We start from the raw sequence: 21,091 nt of genomic DNA on the forward strand, positions 1-21,091 counted from the left end.
TTTACTGACAAAACAAACAACCAATAGACCAGTTGGTCGAATTTTTGTCCGTCATCCAAGAACGTATCATATTTTTCATGTCCTGATTGCTACGTTCAACGCTGCCCTGAGTTTGAGGGCGCCTTGGGCTACCATATACAATTTTGCAATCAGGCCAGAATGCAACCAGTTCTTTTATCACTTCTGCCGTAAACTCTCGTCCATTGTCAGATTGTAAAATATATGGAGCACCAAAAATCAAAAATATTTCCATTAGCTTCATTACTACCTCAGTCACCATTTTCGTTTTCAATGGACGGAGGGTTAAAAATTTTGTAGCATTATATTGGTAATTGAGCAGTCATTTATATTCACCATCAGGATAAGATTAAAAATCAATTAAGTCAGCCTGTCTTCGAATATTAAAATCTTGAAAAACAAAAAATCGTGTTACTATACATTTTCTGGGAAAATTGTCTTATTATTGCATATGGTACAGAGTGACGGGAGGAGTGAGGGGAAGTCCTCAACCCCGACAAGGCGCGTCCCAATGGCTGATAGGGAAAGTTTCTGTAGATATGCAGGACAGGTATGAATAAGGCTTCGCCAAATAAGTACCCGCGGATCAATGGAGGACATGACACAGGTCAGCAGCTGTGGCATTATTGGCATGTGGCTAAGGAATACAATTCCTGACAGGTGCGGTACCACAAAGTCGCAGACGAAAATCAAATACTGATTTAACCGACTGTGGTGTTTTAATGCCATTATACCCCTCAAAACACAGATGGGTAGAGCTAGCAGCTCAGAATCCCACACCGGAAAACTGGCCAGCCTCACGGATTCTGGGGGAGGCACAAGCTCAACAAAACGCACCAAAATAGATACGAACACACAAAAACGGATACTACTAGCCACATACAACATCCAATCTATGACTAAAGATGAAAAGGTCTACCAATTAGAAGAAAAACTATCCAAGTGGGATATTGTAGGACTGTCAGAAGTGAAAAGAAGAGGCGAACAATGCATCCATTTAAACTCTGGAAATCGCATATAGTATACAGGGAAAATAGACGAAATATATGGTGGAGTAGGATTTCTTGTCAAAAAGTATCTCACACCATACATTTCTACATATAAAAGTGTTTCTGATAGAATAACTTATATTATAATAGACCTAGATAATAAAACCAAGATCAAGGTTATACAAGTGTACGCTCCCATAACAACACATCAGGAAGAGGCAGTTGAAATGTTCTACGAAGATTTGATAACTGCATTAGAAGAAAATGATACAAAATATACCATCATTATGGGAGATTTCAACGCAAAATTAGGTAAAAAAGAAGAAAATACTGAAACCAAAATAGCGATGCATGGTTCTGGCTCACGAAATGAAAGAGGAGAAAAATTATATAACTTCTTAGAACAACAAAATTTATATGCCATGAACACAAACTTCAAGAAACCAGCAAACCGAAAATGGACGTGGATATCTCCCGATAAAAAGACAAAAAACGAGATCGATTACTTTTTGTGTGGGAACAAAGACATTTTTGAAGATATAACTGCTCTCAATCGATTCACAACTGGCAGCGATCATCGCCTTTTGAGAGCAAGGATTCTTATTAATCAGACGAAAACCAGTAGAAACAGGCCACATAATTATTGTAATGAGATATATCAAACTAAAATACGACAGAAGGGAGATGAGTACAGAAAAGTCTTAAGAAAAGAATTTGTAGAACATTATCATCAAGAATATTCCGACATGAACACAATTAATAAAGAAATGCAACGAAAGCTCTTGGAAGCAGGACTGACTGTCAGGACGACAAATAAAGAAGGCCGAAAAGTGAAGGAACAAAACGGTTGATGGAAAAGAGACGCACATTTCTAAGCGAAGGAAAGCGAAAAACCAATGGTTTTAAAGAATTGAATAAACAAATAAAGAAGGAAGTAAAGGAAGATTTAAGGATCTATAATGAAAACAAGGTAGAAAAAATAATAGAAAAGAACCGAGGCCTGAAATGCTTAAGATCAAAGTTAGGAAAGCCTATAATAATCTCATTGAAGAATAAAGATGGAAAAGAAATAAGAGAAAAGAACGAAATCCTAAAAGTTACTCAGACATTTTACCTTGATTTATATTCCTCAAACAAGAACCCAGATAACACTGCAAAGGAAGATCGTAAGAGAAAGATAACGAATGTCAACTCAGAAATACTCCCTAACATAGAATCCTTCGAAATAAAACAAGCTATAGCACGACTAAAGAACAATAAGGCTCCGGGTCCAGATGGAATACTTGTAGAAATGTTGAAGGACGGGAATGAAATTATTCTCGAAGAATTGAAAAAACTTTTCAACGAATGTCTTCACAGAGGAGAAGTCCCAGATGATTAAAATGAAAGTTTGACAATACTTCTCTTCAAAAAGGGATACAGGGGACATCTAACAGGTTAACGTCGAAGCTCGATAGCTATCAACCGGTAGAGCACGCAGGATTCCGAAAAGGTTACAGTACAGCGGATCATCTTCTTACAGTCAGAACTCTAATAGAGAAAGCCAATGAATATCACTTAAACTTATATATTGGCTTCGTTGATAATGAAAAGGCATTCGACTTAAGGGAACTTTGGGTAATAGAGAGAGCTATGAACAACTGCAGGATAGACTCCCGATACAGAATGCGCATACACAATATTTACAAGAAAGATACAATGAAAATACAAATTGATGCGAAAACCAAAGCTATACCAATCAACCACCAAAAACCTCACCAAAGCTATTCACACTTGGACTTGAAAACGTGTTCATAGACATTAACTAGGCAGATGAGGGAGTTAATGTTAATGGAATAAAACTGAGTCATTTAAGATACCCTGATGACATTGTAATATTCGCTACAAGTTTCGAAGAACTACAGACCATGATGACGCAACTATTTAAAGCTTCGAAAAAAGTAGGCCTTAAGATGAACTTGGAAAAAATAAAAATAATGACAAATACACCGAACATTCCAGAAATAACATTGAACGACATAAATTTAGAAACAGTAAGCGAATACATCTACCTAGGACAGATATTGAAAATTAACAAAGAAAATCAAACTGCCAAAATTACCAAAAGAATAAGGTTAGCGTGGGCAGGATTCGGAAAACTGAGTTGGATCTTGAAAAGCACTAAAATAGAACAGTATTTGAAAACCAGAATTTACGATCAGTGTATCCTCCCTATACTCACGTATGGTTCACAGACGTGGACACTCACCAAGTCCAATATGTATAAAATAGTAAAAGCACAAAGAGCGATGGAAAGATCAATGATCAGGGTGAGACTTATAGACAAAAAAACAAACAAATGGATTAGAAGCAAAACCAAAGTAAAAGACGCAGGAGAACATGCTGCCAAATTAAAATGGAGCTTCGCAGGACACAATGCCCGACTGAAGGATAAGAGAGAACCACGAAATACAACAGTGGAGGCCATGGTTAGGAAAGAGAAGCAGAGGAAGACCACAAATGAAATGGGCTGATGATATTAAGAAGATTGGAGGACACAACTGGAAGCAAGTGGCGCAAAATAGAAGACACTAGATTGATTTGGAGGAGGCCTATGTCCAAAGTTGGATTACTTAAGGCTGAAGAAGAAGAAGAAGAAGAAGAGAGTGGCACAAATATTTCAACGGATTTTTTTGTTATATAATATCTTTTCTTAAGACTATATATCATTTTGTCTCAACCTCCATGCCCACAATCTTTATGTTCAGTATTTAGTATATGAAAATATTTCTCTTTGTGTATAACTTGTATTACGGGTTCTTCGGGATTCTTCATTGCCTACTGTCATGAAATCGTATTTTGATAGCCAATAATAAGACATAGAAGTCCTGTTTTCTTTGTTAGTCATGGACACCATCGCATTTTTTACATTAGATATTACTTCGAGAATTCTTTCATTAGTCCAAGGTCTTCGGGAAGATCCTAGAAATAAATAATAGAAAATAATTATTTTTGAGCAGAAAATTTTAAGGTTTTGAACTACCATCTCATTTTTGATAATGTATATTTATTAGAAATTACTTTTTTGAATGTAAAATGTCAGGTGCCTTTTGTCTTAGTGTAGAATAAATAATGTAAACGTCCCATTCTATCGTTTTTGACGTAACAGTATTGTTTACATATAATAGCAAATTATTGTTTAAAATAATAAAATTACAATAATTACCTCCATGTGAATTTTCATGATCAGTAAGTTTATCTTCAAAATTTTCGTTAAATTTGAGCTCAGTTGAATTGCTCGTAACCACCTCCATTATCTATGATCTCCAAAATCATTAACACTTATTTTGATTCCTTTTTTATCATTTTAACTCACAACCGTTTAACAAGAACAACAGTGGTTGCCACCATATTGTAAACAATGTGTTGAATCACTTTTGAATGTAATCATAAAGATTCGACTTAATAGCTAGTAGTTCAGTTGTATGGTTGTTGAACGTCTATTAAAAATAGTCGTTCCAATCAAACGACTATTTTTCAACCAGTTAACTGGTGCTACTAGTGGCGCAGTGTTCAGGAAACAAATTACGTCAATGATATGGCGGCTTTCCAATCAGCCATGTCGTTGAACTTTTTAATTGCATAAAAATTCAACACAATAACTATTATAGTCGTGTGATTGAATGGCGTTATTCAATCAAAGGGTTAGCTGTTTAATTGAACGGCTAATTTAACCATCTCGCTGCGACATAATATACAAACTTATATGTGATAATTATCCAAAAACTTACATCGGTCAAACTGGTAGAACCTTTAACAAACGTAGATATATCAGAACACAAAAGGGCTTTCAATAATAGAAAAGCAGATTCTACGTACGCACATCACCTTCTAGATCATAATAATTCTTTTAATGACCAATTTCTGATTCTTCATTCTTCCAAATAAAGATCTTAAGCTATCTTTATTGGAATCTATTTGAATTATTTATGTAATTAAAAAAGATAGATATAATTCTTAATGACCAACTTAAAACAAACAGTTCTCCCTTTCTCAAGTTATTCAGGTAAAGACTATAAAGTGTAAACGCATGCCAAAAATAGATCACTTGAGAAAGGAGCTCTGCCGAAACAGCTGTAGTGACAATAAATTATAATAAATTTTGTAAAAGTGTTGAAAGCAAAAGTTTTTAGTGTTTTATTGTTAGATTAAATGAACTTCCAGCAAGTAACGTCTTTTTTTACCTTTAATGAGTTTTATGGTATAAAACTTCATTGTTATTTACTAATTATTTTCTTTTGATTTCTAGTAATCTTTTTCTTAAAGATGTTCTTTATTCTGGCGATGGTTCTAGTTCTAATTTTAATATACCACTACATACTGAAACCATTGACATTTTGGCGAGAAGTAGGCGTAAACCAAGAAGATCTATATCCTGCTTTTATTTTCAACTGGTTTTTTATGTTTCAAAAAAATACCTTGGCCGATAACATGAGTTTGATGTACAACAAATTTCCTGGTTGTCGATATTATGGAACTTATCAGTTTAACATACCATCTCTGATAATAAAAGACGTCGATCTGGTGAAACAAATCACTATCAAGGACTTCGAACACTTCAGTGAACATCGACACATGTCGGATGAAGATGTGGATCCTTTGTGGGCCACTAATTTATTTTCACTAAGAGGTAAGTACAGTCTCTTAGTTCCTTAGAGTTCCAAGATAATTTTTATAGGTTTGTTTATAAATTTAAAAATAACAAACTAATAGGACATAAAAAACATGCCGGAAGACATAAATTTCTTCACTATTAATAAATGAAGCTTGTCTTTATTTCTACCTTTGTTTCTCCATAAATTAGTCCATGTATGTACAGCTTGTCAAATGTAGGGTGATACTTGACAAATTTGTCCACTTGCGTAGAAAATTAAGTGAGAACGCATTCGGATTCGGAGGAAAAGAGATACATAATGGGCTCGGTCTCTTCGCCTCGTTGGTACACTCCATACTACAAGTTTACAGAGAGTGGCCTTATTTATTAATGGAACTTCTATGATATGTCTATATTTTATGTTATTTTTACGTTTCAAATTTTCCTTCGAAAATTTTTCTCAAAATACAAAATATTTTGTTTTGTTACTTGGTAAAAAAATTCTTCTAATAATTATATTTTATTTGACTCATTAATATTGACCATTTAGTCATGTTGAAACGGCAGTTTTTTCGAACACTTCTATAAATGTCTCGTTCTGTAATTTAATAAGAGGAATATTGGCAGAGATGAAAGCTTTACATTTGCGTTACAGTAAACTGTATAAGAATAAAAGAACAGTAGTTAATCTTATACCTGGAACATACCGACGAAACATTTATTACTTAATTTTTATACTAGAGTTGTCGTAATATTTTATTTTTTATTTTAAACTAAAATTGTGGCTTATTCCCAATAAAAATAGTAAATTACATTATTATGCCACAAGAAAATAGCCTAAGAATAATTTTTATTTTAAATAAAAACACACACACACACACACACACACACACACACACACACACACACACACACACACACACACACACACACACACACACACACACACACACAAACGTACAACCCAGCTCCTACAGAGATATGTGTTCCAATGGAATAGTGGGACCCACATGTCTGAAGATCAAACCGGTCACACTCCCTTCGAGTGGTACCTATCTGACCCACAAGCTATCCTTCCACCCCTTCCCCTCGCAGAGGAGACTGTATTCATTTTTTACTTTGGAGATCCTGTTTAATAGAACATCTTCCGTATGTGGTTAAGCCACCTAATTTTAGGGGTAGCTAGAAGAGCTTTTCTCCCTTTGAATTACTAAAAACTGAATGACTACTTAGGACTCATGTTCCCTAAATGTGTTGTCCAGACAGTGGGCCATCGCCCATCGACCTGGGTCGATGTCTCGCTGTCCAAATTGTGTGTGTTCGGTCACTCAGTCGTCGAATTGGCAAAATGAATTTTGTTCTCCTCGGCGACTGGGTGCCCAAAAGGCCTATCCATCCGCCTACGTCTGTCGGTATGTGACCTCAATGCTCAGTTTACGCGTCCTTCAGAAAGGTGTTTCGGTGCCGCTGGCGCTCAAACTCACTGATTAGTCTGATGTCTAATACTACTTTTAGATACAAATTACTTGACTACACAAGACACTTGAGATAATTTAATTTATAACTCACCACAAAAGACACGATTAAAATTAAAGTTCGTCTTCTGTCTCCGAACTACTATTTTCTAGAGAATACACACTATCAGTGTCACTATCTTTCTGCAAATGTATTATTAAATCGTCTACAATTAAGTCTAGAGCTGGTTCCTTTTACATTTAATAACGCTTATAAGAAATAGCATGCTCGCAATATTTTTTCCACTCATCTTGTGAAAATTTGCAGAAAAACTCATCACAATATGTTTCAACATTTTTAAATTTAAAATCTACATTTTTATTTGCCATATATTGTTTTAGAGCAGCCCACACTAACTCAATTGGATTTAAGTCCGGGTGGTAGGGAGGTAGTCTTAAGACAGAGTGACCTGCATTGTTCATAATTTGATCTATTTCATAAGTTTTATTTCTGGGTTTGTGCAAGAGGAATGAATATAAGTTTCATCTATGTAAATTATGGGCCGATTTTCTTCCCTATATTGTTTAATATTTCTGAGAAACTTCCTCCGGAGCACTTGTATATCGGGTTTTTCCATTAGGATTTTCCTGTTATTCTTCGCTTTCTTCCTTCGAAATCCCATATCTCTCATCACTTTTCTCAAAGTTTCATGCGACCCTGTATAAATATTGTCTTCATTAATTTTTTTTGTAATATGTCGCAATGTAGGAACTCGTTTTTCCGTGACATAATTTATTATTATACGCCGAAGTAAACCTTTGTCAAAATCGCTCAAGTTGCATTTTGGGGCAGATCTCATTCTTTTGTTAGGCGTCGAAAATTATGTAGAAGCACCTTCTTCTATATTTTTCATTTCACGAGAGATCCGTTTTATAGTGGCTATACTTACTCCCGTTGCTAAGGAAGCACGCTCTTGAACTTTTTTAAAATCTTTAACATGCGGCTTTTGCATCGCTTCTCTCTGCATAAAAATAATTACATTTGCTATTACCTCCCTCGTTTGTCCAGACAAGACTTTGCCTTCTAATTTTGAATGAAAATCCATGTTTATAATTTAAAATACTTAACAATAATTATTTTAAAAGTCAAATCTATTGTAATACGATATTTCTTCAACACACAGTAACTTTAAACATAAGTAAAATAAAAAAACTTTGTCGCAGACTATACAAGTACCTTGCACTTCGAAGGGCCACGAAATAATAAGCACAAATTGTGTTGTGGTCGAATGCGCATCGTGGGTGGAGCCTAATTTCAAATCGGCCAAGTATCACGTTAAATTTGACAAGCAATACCTATTTTTTCTTTATTCTAGAGGTCATGAACTAAAAAGCAAACTAGAAACTAGCAGAAATAATGGTAAACATGATTTAACTATTAAATACATCAATGGCACTCCCAGAATCACGAAATTTCGTTTATAATTTTTATAGCGACAAATTTAATGACTGGCTATTTCTATATACTAATTTAGATTCACTTTCCGCTAAGTTTGACGAATTTGTATGGACAGTGTAACTTCGGAAACCAGACATTATTTTTTGTATTGCCGAATCCTGGCTTAAACCCTGAATTCCTGACCCCTCTGTTAATATAAATGGATACACAATATATCGTAAAGACAGAGAAAATCGTAAGGGTGGCGGTGTAAGCATTTATTTATCTAATATTATTACCACAACTTTCAAAATTAATATTAAGCTATTAGATATTCATGGAATAGATGCAATTCACTTAGCTGTTACTAAAAATTCTTCTTGCCTTAATTTATAATGTATATATCGTCCACCTGTTACACGACTTGCACACGAGAATGTTTTCTTTACAAAACTTGAAAGACTATCATCTCTTGAGAATCTTATCATTACTGGAAATTTTATTCACCTGGCCAATAACTTTATTATCTGACGCTGACAACGCTCATAATTTATTTAAAAGCTTTGTAGTAAATTCGAATCTGATACAACTCATCACAGAATCTAATAGGTTTAGAAACCCTTTATAGGTCTGTGGTCGATATTTCGACCACTGCTCTTATTAATACTTATGAGCTAGTAATTGACATGAAAAGTTACCGAAGTGCAAATTCAGTGTTTGTAAATGAATTGTACCCAAAATGAACACCACAGAACAAAATACGGCAACGTGGCAGCAATGTGGTCGATTCGCCAACCACAACCCATCATACTCTGTAAGTTACCTTTGAACGTGATCACAGGTTTTTGCCGTTTGTAAAAGTTAGAAAAATAATTTACAAAAGATTTATACATCAAACTCAAGGTAACACATCACAGTATTATGGTCTTTTATTATCTATTCAGATTTTATTGGCGCTAAGATGATATATCTTGATTTACTAAACATAACCTCAAAGTAGCACATGCTGATTTTACAATTGTTCTATTGAAATGTATTTTCACTCTTGTTTATTTTAAATCTATACAATTATATTCTTTTTTTACGTACATCTGACTTACTTGAATAATATTTCCAAGAATTAAATTGCTGTGCGGTAGATCAAGTAATTAAATTTTTCAAGTATTTGTATACAACAATGTACGTATCTTTTGCAGTAAAATGGAACACCGCAATATACTTGAAAATTTACAAAATATGACTCAGGATGATTTATTTGATTACATAGATGGTATTCCATATCAACAAGCCATAAATTCAGATTTTGAGGGTGATTCTGATGCAGAAGATAATCTTCCTATTTCCAACCGAACGTCGGTTGCATCCAACGCGACTATTACTTCATTGTCTAATGATGACAAGGTTGAATTTCTTGATGTTGATTCAGATGACTCAATGGATGATATGGCTTTCCACCCTCAGGTAAGAACAAATCGCATTTTTGACGACGTCGATACTTCCTCAGGCGAAGACGAAATAGAAGAGAACCAAGAGAACACAGTAAAGTGCGATGATACATATAAATGGAGAAAGAACGCTTCTGATGCACAAAAATATTCGAATGCGCCGTTTACCAGACCATTTGGCCCAGCAAAACCGGTCAATATAAATTCACCATTCAACGTGTTTTCTTTGTTCATGAGCAAAGATATTATAGCTAATATAATTACACAGTCAAATCTCTATGCTCAACAACCAAATCATAATAATCTCGACCTAACTGAGGAAGAACTGAAAGCATTTCTAGGGGTTCTTATAATCATGGGGTTTCATAAACTACCTAGTTTGAGACATTATTGGTCAACTGATATTAACATGCACGTGCCAAGAGTTTCGCAAATTTTTACGCAAAAACGATTCTTAAAAATGCTTCGTTTTCTCCATCTAAACAATAACGAAAACATGTAAAGAAATCAAAATAACCCCAATTTTGACAAACTGTTCAAAGTAAGGCCTTTGATAACAGAACTGCAGCAACGTTTTCAAGAGAACTTTTATACAAGTAGAAATGTTGCGGTAGATGAAAGTATGGTTGCTTTCAAGGGGCGAAGTTCTCTCAAACAATATATGCCGAAAAAGCCCATAAAAAGAGGCTTTAAAGTTTGGGTCGTTGCATGCTCCGAAACTGGATACGTGCACAAATTTAGCATATATGAAGGCAAATCTCAATCACAACATGCTGAATATGGTTTAGGCGCTAAAACGGTATTAGACATTACCGAGTCTCTTAGAGGCGCAAACTACTGCATTTATTTCGATAATTTTTTCTCGAGTTTTCCTCTTCTTAAGAAAATGTTAACCCATGATTTGTTCTGCTGTGGAACTTTTAGAATAAATCGTAAAGGCTTTCCAAAACAAATGAGAAAGGACAAAACAATGAAAATGGGAGAACACGATTATTTCATGTCCAATGATATGTCTGTTGTTAAATGGAAAGATCGGGGGCGCAAATGCGTTTTAGTCGGCAGTACTATGCATAATCCACTTAAGATTACTTCAGTTTTGCGAAGAAAACCAAATGGTGAACAAGAAAGTGTTAAGTGTCCAAAAGCCATAAGTGATTACAATCGCTATATGGGTGGAGTCGATCTATTCGATCAACTTCATGCTTCTTATCCAATTTCATGGAAATCCCGAAGATGGTATATGAAGATTATTTACTATTTGATTGATGCAGCAGTGGTAAATTCATATATAACTTATAAGACTACAATGAAAATGAGGTCCATTAAATCGAAACCAATGAGTCACCTGTATTTTAGAAGTGTATTGGCCAACGAGCTCATAGGTGATTTCTATAACAGAAAGAGACCAGGACCTAAGGTAACAATAGGAAGAAATAAACTGAAGAAAATGGGAGCAACCACTAATTCTGTTAGCGTTGAAAGCACGGTGAGACTAAGCGATGTTGGCAATCACATGCCAGAAAAAGGAACATCAAGACGTTGTGCACTCTGTTCAACGAGAGCAAAGCCAAAACGTTCAAGTATTAAATGCTCAGATTGCCAGGTTGCATTATGTATTCAATGTTTTCCATTATTTCATAATAAAAATGTTTAATTAATGTGTTTTTTTCTGTGGTCGATTATGGAACCACAACTACATTTACCAAAGTCAACATACCTAATCAGGCTGTGGTCGAAATTTCAACCACCTAAAAAAAACAACAAGGAGTGAAAATAAAATGAAAATACGAATGAAAGTTCAATAACGGATCATTCCTTATCTATAATCTGCAAAGAATTTGTTTATATTACCAAAAAATAATTCTGCCCTATAAAGGGTTAATAACCAACCTTCTACTTTAGATCTAGTGTTTATTAATGACGAACAGCTGATTTCATCTCTCGAAGTCAGTTCTCTTATAGGAAAGTCAGATCATGCAGTTATAACGGTTCATATTCAGTTCAATCAAATACTACCCCGCAAAAATAATATTGTAACATATGCTACTACCGACTTTTCTGAAGTTGACACTGAACTATCTCCAATCGACTGGCATTTATTTTTTGCAGATTTAAACGACCCCTCATTAATGTGGACTGCATTTCTCGATACCGTCCACAATATAATTTCTACAAATACCACCTTCCGTAAGATTTATAAAAACAATCTTAAATTCTCGATAAATCGAACAGCAATAAAACAAATTAATCACAAACGACATCTATGGCGGAAATTTAAACTCACCGGGCTTCTCAGTGATTTCCAAAGCCACCGTAGATTTTCAAATAACTTAAAAACATCTCTAAAAACTCTAAGACAAAATTTTAAAGCAAATGTTATTGAAACTGGTAACATTAAAAAAGTCTACAAATTCATACGTTCTTCCTTGAAACCTATGAAGTTTCCATTCCTCTACTTCAAAAACCCAACCAGACTTTATGCTATTCTGACAAAGAATCTTCCGAAACTCTCTTTTGAGCATTTTCACAGGTTTTTACTCTAAAGAATCGAAGGATGGATACCTGCTATTAACTGTTATCGTGTCGGCGCATCCTTACAGCAAGTTGAATTCACAGTGGATCATGTCAAACAACACTTAATTAATCTTCGCACAGTCGCTTTACCTGGTTTAGATGGATTAACACCAAAACTGTTAAGAAGATGCGCAGATACGCTTGCAATACCCTTAACGTTAATTATGCAATTTTCTTTTATCCAACAATTATCGTTATCTAATATGTTTGTTTCCATTTTGTTCTGCATTCTTTGATTTTCTCATTGATTGAGTACGTATTCAGTTCCTATATCATGACTAAATTAATCTATCTATCCTTGAACAATTTATTGATACTTTCTATTTGTTTCTGTATTTAGGTATAATTTTTAATTTGTAATTTGTATTTGTAATCAATGTCTCTTTCTCTCTCAAAACTTCTGTAGAGGTCTATGTAATTGAAATGGCTCGCTTTTTTTACTGTGTATTTCACGGAAACATTTGTTTGTTTTAGGAGTGAAATGGAGAAGAATGAGATTAATTCTAAGTCCCTCGTTCACGAATAGCAAGATGAAAACAATGTTCTCTCTCATTAGCGACATTTCTCAAAAGGTTGCAGACTACTTTTTGAGTAAGAACACAGACGTTGTGGAAATAGAAATGAAGGAAATGGCTACAAAGTACTGTACTGACGTCATAGCATCCACAGCCTTTGGTCTGGAAGTACATTCATTAGCTGATCCAGAAAATGAGTTTTATAAAAATGGTGCGAAGTTGGCAAACTTAAACAATTTCCGAAAAATTGCGAGTTTTCTTATTAATATGTTCTTTCCAAATATAGCAAAAGTAAGTGATAGTATGACTATAGAATTATCATCATATATGAATTTCAATTAAAAAAATTTATGAAAATCAAATTTCACGTCTTTTTCATGGATTTTAAACAAAAATATGGCGGTCTGATAAAAAAAGCTAATGTAATCATGAAAGATTAAGAAATCGAAATGAAACCTATTGAGCTAATGAATATGAATATAATGAACGAGTCATATAACATTGTTGACTGAAGTAAAACTGATTGTCTACAGTCTTATTACTTGATGTCACGACAGAATCAAGGTAAGAGCTGCCGGAAGAAAATATGCAATTATAACATAGATTTCTCAAAATAACATGGAAGGAACAGATAATTGAGTACATTGAAATGCTAGGACTTAAGAGTCTGAAGAGTAATATGTGGACATATGAAATAATGAGGAAAATTTTGAGAAAAAGCTAAGTCAATCAACCAATCGTCACATTATGTTATACAGCGTTATGATATAGGATTTATATGTTTTCTATGACATGATCTATTTGTATATACGCAAATGTTGCTAAAATATACTAGATACAACCTATTTTGAGCGTTGTGATATAGCGTTTGTGTTATTAATGATATGATCTAATGATATCTTCTTCTTGTTTTCTTCCCTTTTATTAGTAATTCTGCTTGTTCATTGGGGGCATATTATCTCTATGGAAGGTTGTCACTCCATTTTTTGCGTAGTCGTCCGATACTTCTTCCTCAGATTGGTGATTTATCTCTTGCTATTTTGACCACAGGTCTCCCCCATTCTGCTTATGTGATCATTTCATTCTTTTTTTCTATTTACGTCCATTCGTTTATACACTGTACGTTAGATTGTCTTCTAATGTCATCACTTCTCCTTTTTCGATCTCTCAGCGTATTTCCTGTAATTTTCCTCAGTACTCTCATCTCTGCTGTTTCCAGTAGCCTTTGTAGTGTGGCTGTGTCGGGTCTTGTTTCTGAGGCATATGTCATTATTGGTCTTACACTAGATATATAAATTCTTGATTTCATCTCAGTGTTAATGTGTCTGTTTCACCATGTAGTGTTAATAAGTTACCCTGCCAGTCTATTTGCTTTTTGTACTTAACCTCTTACTTCTTTGTCCAGGTCTCCATAGCTGGACAGTGTAATTTCAGGGTATTTTATTCCCATTACTACTTTTTCAATACCAATGCCATCAATTTATATTTTACATCTAATTGATTATTTGCTGATTACTATTGTTTTAGTTTTCTGAATGAGACTGGTCTCATTCTATTAAATATATTAAATTCTTTTGCTTGTATGTTAAATATGTGGTCCAGTCTTTTCAGACTATCTTCATCTTGGACTATCAATATAGCATCGTCTGAGTAACAGAGTATGTTGACTTCTTTGTTTCCCATTCTGTATTCATCCATGATTAAATTAAAGATCATAGGGCTCAATGAGTCCCTTTGTCTTTTTCCGTTGCCTATTTCTATAGGTTTCGTAAGTTGTCCAGTTGTCCATAGTTTTTATGACATTTAGAGAAACTTCTTGATTATACAGAAGATGGATTACATCTTTGTGTCTTACTCTGTCAAACGTTTTCTTTAAGTCAATCAAATACAGAAATGCTGATCTTTTATACGCTATGATTTCTCAGTAATTTGATTTACAAAGAATATTGCTCCTGTACACGATCTTTCAGTGCGAAAACCCTGCTGTTTATCTGCTAAACTTATCCTCTGATTCATTAGTCTATCAATGATAGACTTATATCTCAATCTAATGATATATACGTAAATAAAATTAAAATAGACAAGATATAATATATTTTCAAGCGTAATAACTTTGTGTACACTGTAATTCTGTCATATGGCACTGTCTATTTTCAAAATATATGTATTTCCTAAAAATCTGTCTTTATTTCAGCTGTTCAATATTCGAATCGTTAACGTCGACGTTGGAGAATTTTTCAAAAATATAATAGACGATACAATCAAATTTAGAGAAGAAAAAGGCATCTGTAGACCGGACATGATCCAGATGCTTTTAGAAGCTAGAAAAAAATTATCTGATAATGACAAAACGAACGAGAAAAGTAATGATGGTAGGGAAGGTAAGCTATAAAAATTCATATGTTTTGTCAATAACTTTTCTAGTACAATATTCACAAATATCTCTAATTCTAAAGAAAAATATTTAAAACCCCTCAGAACACAAATAATAATAATAATAACATATTGTAAACATAGACGTTGTGACCGTTGGCCCGTCGCAAGCCGCCACTGAAAATTTAATATTGAATTCATCTTGTCTATGTTCATAAATTATAGTAATGTATATTCTTCTTCTTCTTATTCTTCTTCTTCTTCTTCCTTTTATATAGACATGACTCTCTGTTTTTCAATGTGCCTCCAGTAAGTTGGGGAACCGGGGGTCTCTTGCCGTCTTTACTACTCTATTTGTTGTCGTTCGGCTTATATGATCGTTCCATTCTACTCTTCTATTTTTTACCCAGTTCTTGATGTTCTCCACCTTTTATATACGTCGTATATCTGTACTTCTAGCTCTGTCCCATAGTGTCTTGCCATCAATTTTTCTAAGTGTTTTTATCTCTGCTGTTTCTAACATCATTTTTGTCCTCTCTGTGTCAGGTCCGATTCCTGCCGCGTATGTCATTATTGGTCTGATGACTGTTTTGTAAATTCTGAAAATTTTTAATGAACTCTTTAGGTCAGCTGTAAACAAGGTCAGGATAGCCTTGATGATTTCCATTCTCCGATAGGAGTGTCACAAGAAGAATAAGAAATTTGCTGTTGTAACCATGCATTTTGTCTTTTTTTTTTTGGGGAAATTAACATGTTAAACTGCCTGGCGGTTATATTAAATTGGTGCAGAATACGTTGTAAATTGTCTTCACTTTAAAAGAGTAGTATTGCGTCGTATGGTATACTTTTTCAGTTTTTATTTTTTTATTATTTCATCCATAATCAGGTTAAACAATAGAGGACTGAGGGAATCTCTCTGTCTTATCCCATTGCCAGCTTCAATAGGGTCGGTTAGTTCTTTCACTTTTACTTTTATTGTGTTGTTTTGGTAGATATTTTCGATTCTTTTGATTATTCCTAGAGGTATCTCTCTTGCATACAATAAGTGAATAACGTCCTTTAATTTGACACGGTCAAATGCCTTTTTAAGGTCCACGAAACATGGATATGCTGGTTTTTTGTATTCTAATGATTTCTCTTGTACTTGCCTTATATAAATATAGTTATATAAATATTGTTAAATAATATCAGTGCCATTTTGGAATTCTGTTTGTCCTCCATTTTGGAAAAATGTCCTACATTTTTATTTAAAATATTAGATAAAATATTAGATGAATTATAAAATTCATCGATATTATGTATCAACACAAGATTATTATACGTTCTATATAAAAACATAAAATGTTCTAACAAAACAAAATCATACCATAAATTGTCAACTTCAATAACACACAAATCATATTTTCCTAACGTGCTCTCCGGTTCCAGAAAATTGTTTATAATATTCAGTCACCGATAAAAAATATTTGAATCCACTCTAAACTCCCTGTGAATGTCTCTTAAAAATAAAAAAAATTAATTTATCAAATGGAACTTACTTATGTGGTACTCACTCCTTCTGGTTCAGCTATTCTCCTACTAAGTTGATCTTTGCCCAAATAAATAATTTCTTATCGAAATTGAAATTTCCAATCTGCTGCTGCTTCTAACCCTCAGAATCTGGTGACCTCTCAAAAAGACATAGACGGCCTAACCTCAAATAATTTGTATTTAAAGAACTTACAATTTTGATCATTGGAAATCTCGGCTTGCACTGCTTGGCTATTAGAACAAAATTTAAACAACAATATTTGTTTTTCTTTTATAATTTTACGAAGAAACCAAAATCACCTTTCCTCTTTCAAATTTTACACCGTTCTCCACGTGTTTCCTTTTTCAAAATCCCTTCTCAGTTTTCTCTCCTACCCGTTTCTCAAAATCTCTTTCTTGACCAATCACAACACTTCAAGAAAGTGCATATCTTGCCCCTCCTTCCTATTATACAAACAAAATATTTACCGGAAAAGAGAAAATTTTTAACATCCATATCTCCATGCCGTATAACAATATGGACTATACATAGCATTTCACCATCCTGTAGCGGAGATTAAAGAAAAGATTGTGGTTACATAGTAAAGGTTTAAATTTAATAAAAGCTTGTCTTGCTTGTTCGGTACTGCATTTTATTTCTTGTTCAGGATCTCATTGGTCATTCACTATAATTCCCAAGTATTTGAACGGTTTTCTTTGCTCGATTGGAGCGTTTTCTAATGACAGCTGTACTCATAAAAGTGCATGTTTTCATATTGCCATGCATTTAGTTTTTCCAGCATCTACCTGTCATCCTAGTCTATTTGGAATAACCAATATTGAAATCATATTTATTTGATTTACAGAACAACAATTTACCCACTTTCTTATTCTAAATTATTTATGCAAATAGTTTTTACTAAAATCATAATCTTTATTACTTATCTCTAGGTACAATCTCTTACAAATAAATTTTAATACAGATTATTTCAAATCGAGTGGCGAGCCCTTCCACGAAATAGTTAATCACGCAGACAATAGAATATCTATGATCAGACCCATGCAGTGGCGTTGCAATATTAAACAAATTAAATTATTTGAAATCACTACTATCACAATTGAATTATTTCCGAGAATTTCTTGTCACTGGATTTCAAACGAGTTCGTACTTAGTCTAATTATGTTTTCGAGTATCAACAAGAAAGGTGCTACCACGCGTATTAGAACTATTTTGTAGAATGAAGATGGTTAAGTGTAGTACGAGTAAACAGATCAGATTGACACCAGAATCCAAAGGAATAGTTTACAATGTATTTAAATATATGCAAATACTATTTCCTGAAGATAATCGAACCAGTATTAAACAACGTTTGAGTGAAGTTACTGGAGTATCTTTACGTACAGTAGAAAGGATCATTCATTAAACGAGTATGTTAACAAACGCAGAGGTAAATAATACACTAAAATTTCCAGCTACAACACTTGCTAAAAGAAAAGCAACCATGACAGACTTGAGGGAGTATGACAAACAGTTCATTAGAAATACTATTCGTACTCTAAGCATTAACTATTTGGACAAAATTAAATATTACAGAAGCGAAGGTAAGTCATTATATATGTTGATGAAACCTATGTACACGCAGGACACACTACGCCAAATAGCTGGACAGATGACAGTGGAAAAGGATTGTTCAAAAATATTTCAAAAGGAAGTAGGTTGGTTATCGTACATGGTAGTGAAAAGATGGGTTTCATACAGAATGTCCTTTTGATTTTTAAGTTAGGAGCTAAGACAGGAGATTATCATGATGATATGAATTCAGAAAATTATGAAAAATGGATGAAAGAACCGTTAATCCCCAATTTTCCTGTTGGATCTGTTGTTGTTACTGATAATGCGTTATATTATAATATACAAATTAATAAAGCACCCACCAGTAATTCTAAAAAAATGGATATGATATCTTGGTTGACAGAAAAAAATTTACCATTTGTAAAGTTAATGTTAAAACCGAAATTGTATGAAATCATCAAATGACACAAACAAGATCATATTCGATATAAATTTGACAAAGTGCTGAAAGAATGTGGACATGTTTCTTTAAAATTACCGCCATATCATCCAGACTTGAACCCTATAGAAATGGTTTGGGCGCAAATAAAAATGAAGTTGCAAAATAAAACGTTTATTTTAAGTTAGAAGACGTAAAAGTGTTGGTGGAACAGGAATTTGCTAGAGTAACTGTAGATAACTGGAAGAAAGTGTGTGAACATGTTGTCAAGGTTGAAGATAACTATTTGGAAAGTGAACGTCGCATAGATGTAATTACTGAAGAATTAAGGATTGATTTAAATGATTCTAGTGACGACGACAGTGCATCTGATTATGAAAGTGAATAATATAATTTAACATTACCATGTACCTATGTAACCTATGTGAATATAAGTTTTCCAAACTGTCCTGTATGTATGTATTATTTATTTACTTTATTACAATCATTTCATATATTCTTCTATTTAACTTTGTAACGTTTAAGTGAGTAATAATATAAATAATAAAGGTTTTAAAGTTAAAACAATCTTTGTAATTAATATTTATTAATATTGCAATCTGTAATACTTATCTATGGTTTCACATACAGACAATATATTATGTATGTGATATATTATAATAATATGTATTAAAATGTAGTACAATATTGCTAAAAATATAATCTAATATCATTGTTTAATGTACCTATCTTTAACAATTTGATTTAAATCATAAGTATTTTTTGGAACGCCACTGCTTTGTTTGGTGAGGCTTTACTGTTCCTAGAAATTTCCGCCTAGTTTATTGTCAGTTCTTAGATTTTCAATTCTATATTACGTATTTTATGCTATTATACGAATACTTTTTTTGTTTTACTTTATTTTTAATTATTTTAGTTGATTCCTCATCTGAAATAACCAATCAGGATATTCTGGCACAGGCTCTGGTTTTCTTCTTTGCTGGATTCGACACAAGTTCTGGTTTTATAAGCTTGATGGGATATGAGTTATGCACAAATCAAGACGTTCAGGACAAACTAAGACAGGAAGTTATAGAAACGTTTAACAAATGCCAAAATGGATTGACTTACGAAGCGTTGGTCGACATGAAATATATGGATATGGTACTTTCTGGTGGGTATATGTTTTTATGTTTATATGCGTAAGAAGGTTCTGAAACTCATATGCTTGAGAATTTTAATACTGTTTTGCAGGGCAAGGAAAAAAATTTGATCGTACTAAGTATTAGTCAATATAACTTTTTTAAGAGTATAATTATTAATCAAAATTTCAAGTAAACTTAAACATCGTTCAATTTTACACGAAATAGGTACTCTTGGTAAAACTCGATACTGTGTACCGTTTTCGGAATATTTTGATTTGAAAATTATGAAGTAATAATTGATGCTGGTATAAAATAGTTAGTAATTAAACAAAACTCACAAGAAGAAAATTAAATTATTGACTAAGAACATAAAATAAAATTCAATTACAGTAAGTGTTTAAAATGCCCTCCGTTTTCGCGAATACACAAGTCTATTTTTTTTTTCTAAAGTTTCCATTAACCTCCTAAACGGTAGGGGATCAGCTATGATGTCATTAAATTGACGTTGAATTTTCTTTCTTCCAATTCTTGGCGTGAATTTACCTCTGTAGCATAGACTTTTTCCTTAATATACGACCAAACTGCGTAGTCCAAAGGGTTAAAATTGCATGACCGAGGAGGCCAATAAATCGGAGCTTCTGCACTTCTACCAATCCATCGATTCGGAAAATGATTAGTCAACCAATTACGACACCTTCTATCAAAGTGTGGTGGAGCTCCATCGTGCAAAAAAAATAAAGATCTTCGCTCGTTTAGCGTTAAATCTTCCAATATCTAAAATAAGGAATTGTTTAAAAAATCAAGATGCATATCACCATTTAAATTTCCAAGTAGAATATGATAACCTATTAATTTGTTACCTAAAGTTGCTGCCCAAACATTAACTTTAAATGAGTGTTGGTAATGTGATACCCTTTTGACTCGTGGATTCTCATCACACCAGTAGTGTGCATTATGGGAGTTAAACATACCTTGTCGCGTAAAGGTGGCCTCGTCCATAAAAAGAA

General features: G+C 33.5%; 1 protein-coding gene across 1 annotated transcript in view; it reads left to right on the forward strand.

Annotated features, from left to right (window-relative positions):
* Positions 1–21,091, forward strand: part of LOC140442171 (uncharacterized) — a 61,739-nt gene that overhangs the window by 38,743 nt on the left and 1,905 nt on the right. The window contains exons 7-10 of the mRNA XM_072533262.1: positions 5,296–5,676; positions 13,026–13,357; positions 15,261–15,447; positions 19,877–20,113. Coding sequence (XP_072389363.1) covers positions 5,296–5,676; positions 13,026–13,357; positions 15,261–15,447; positions 19,877–20,113 — 1,137 coding nt within the window. The remainder of the gene's footprint in view (positions 1–5,295; positions 5,677–13,025; positions 13,358–15,260; positions 15,448–19,876; positions 20,114–21,091) is intronic.

This window comes from Diabrotica undecimpunctata, chromosome 1, assembly GCF_040954645.1.
Source record: "Diabrotica undecimpunctata isolate CICGRU chromosome 1, icDiaUnde3, whole genome shotgun sequence".
In the NCBI taxonomy this organism is placed as follows: domain Eukaryota; kingdom Metazoa; phylum Arthropoda; class Insecta; order Coleoptera; family Chrysomelidae; genus Diabrotica; species Diabrotica undecimpunctata.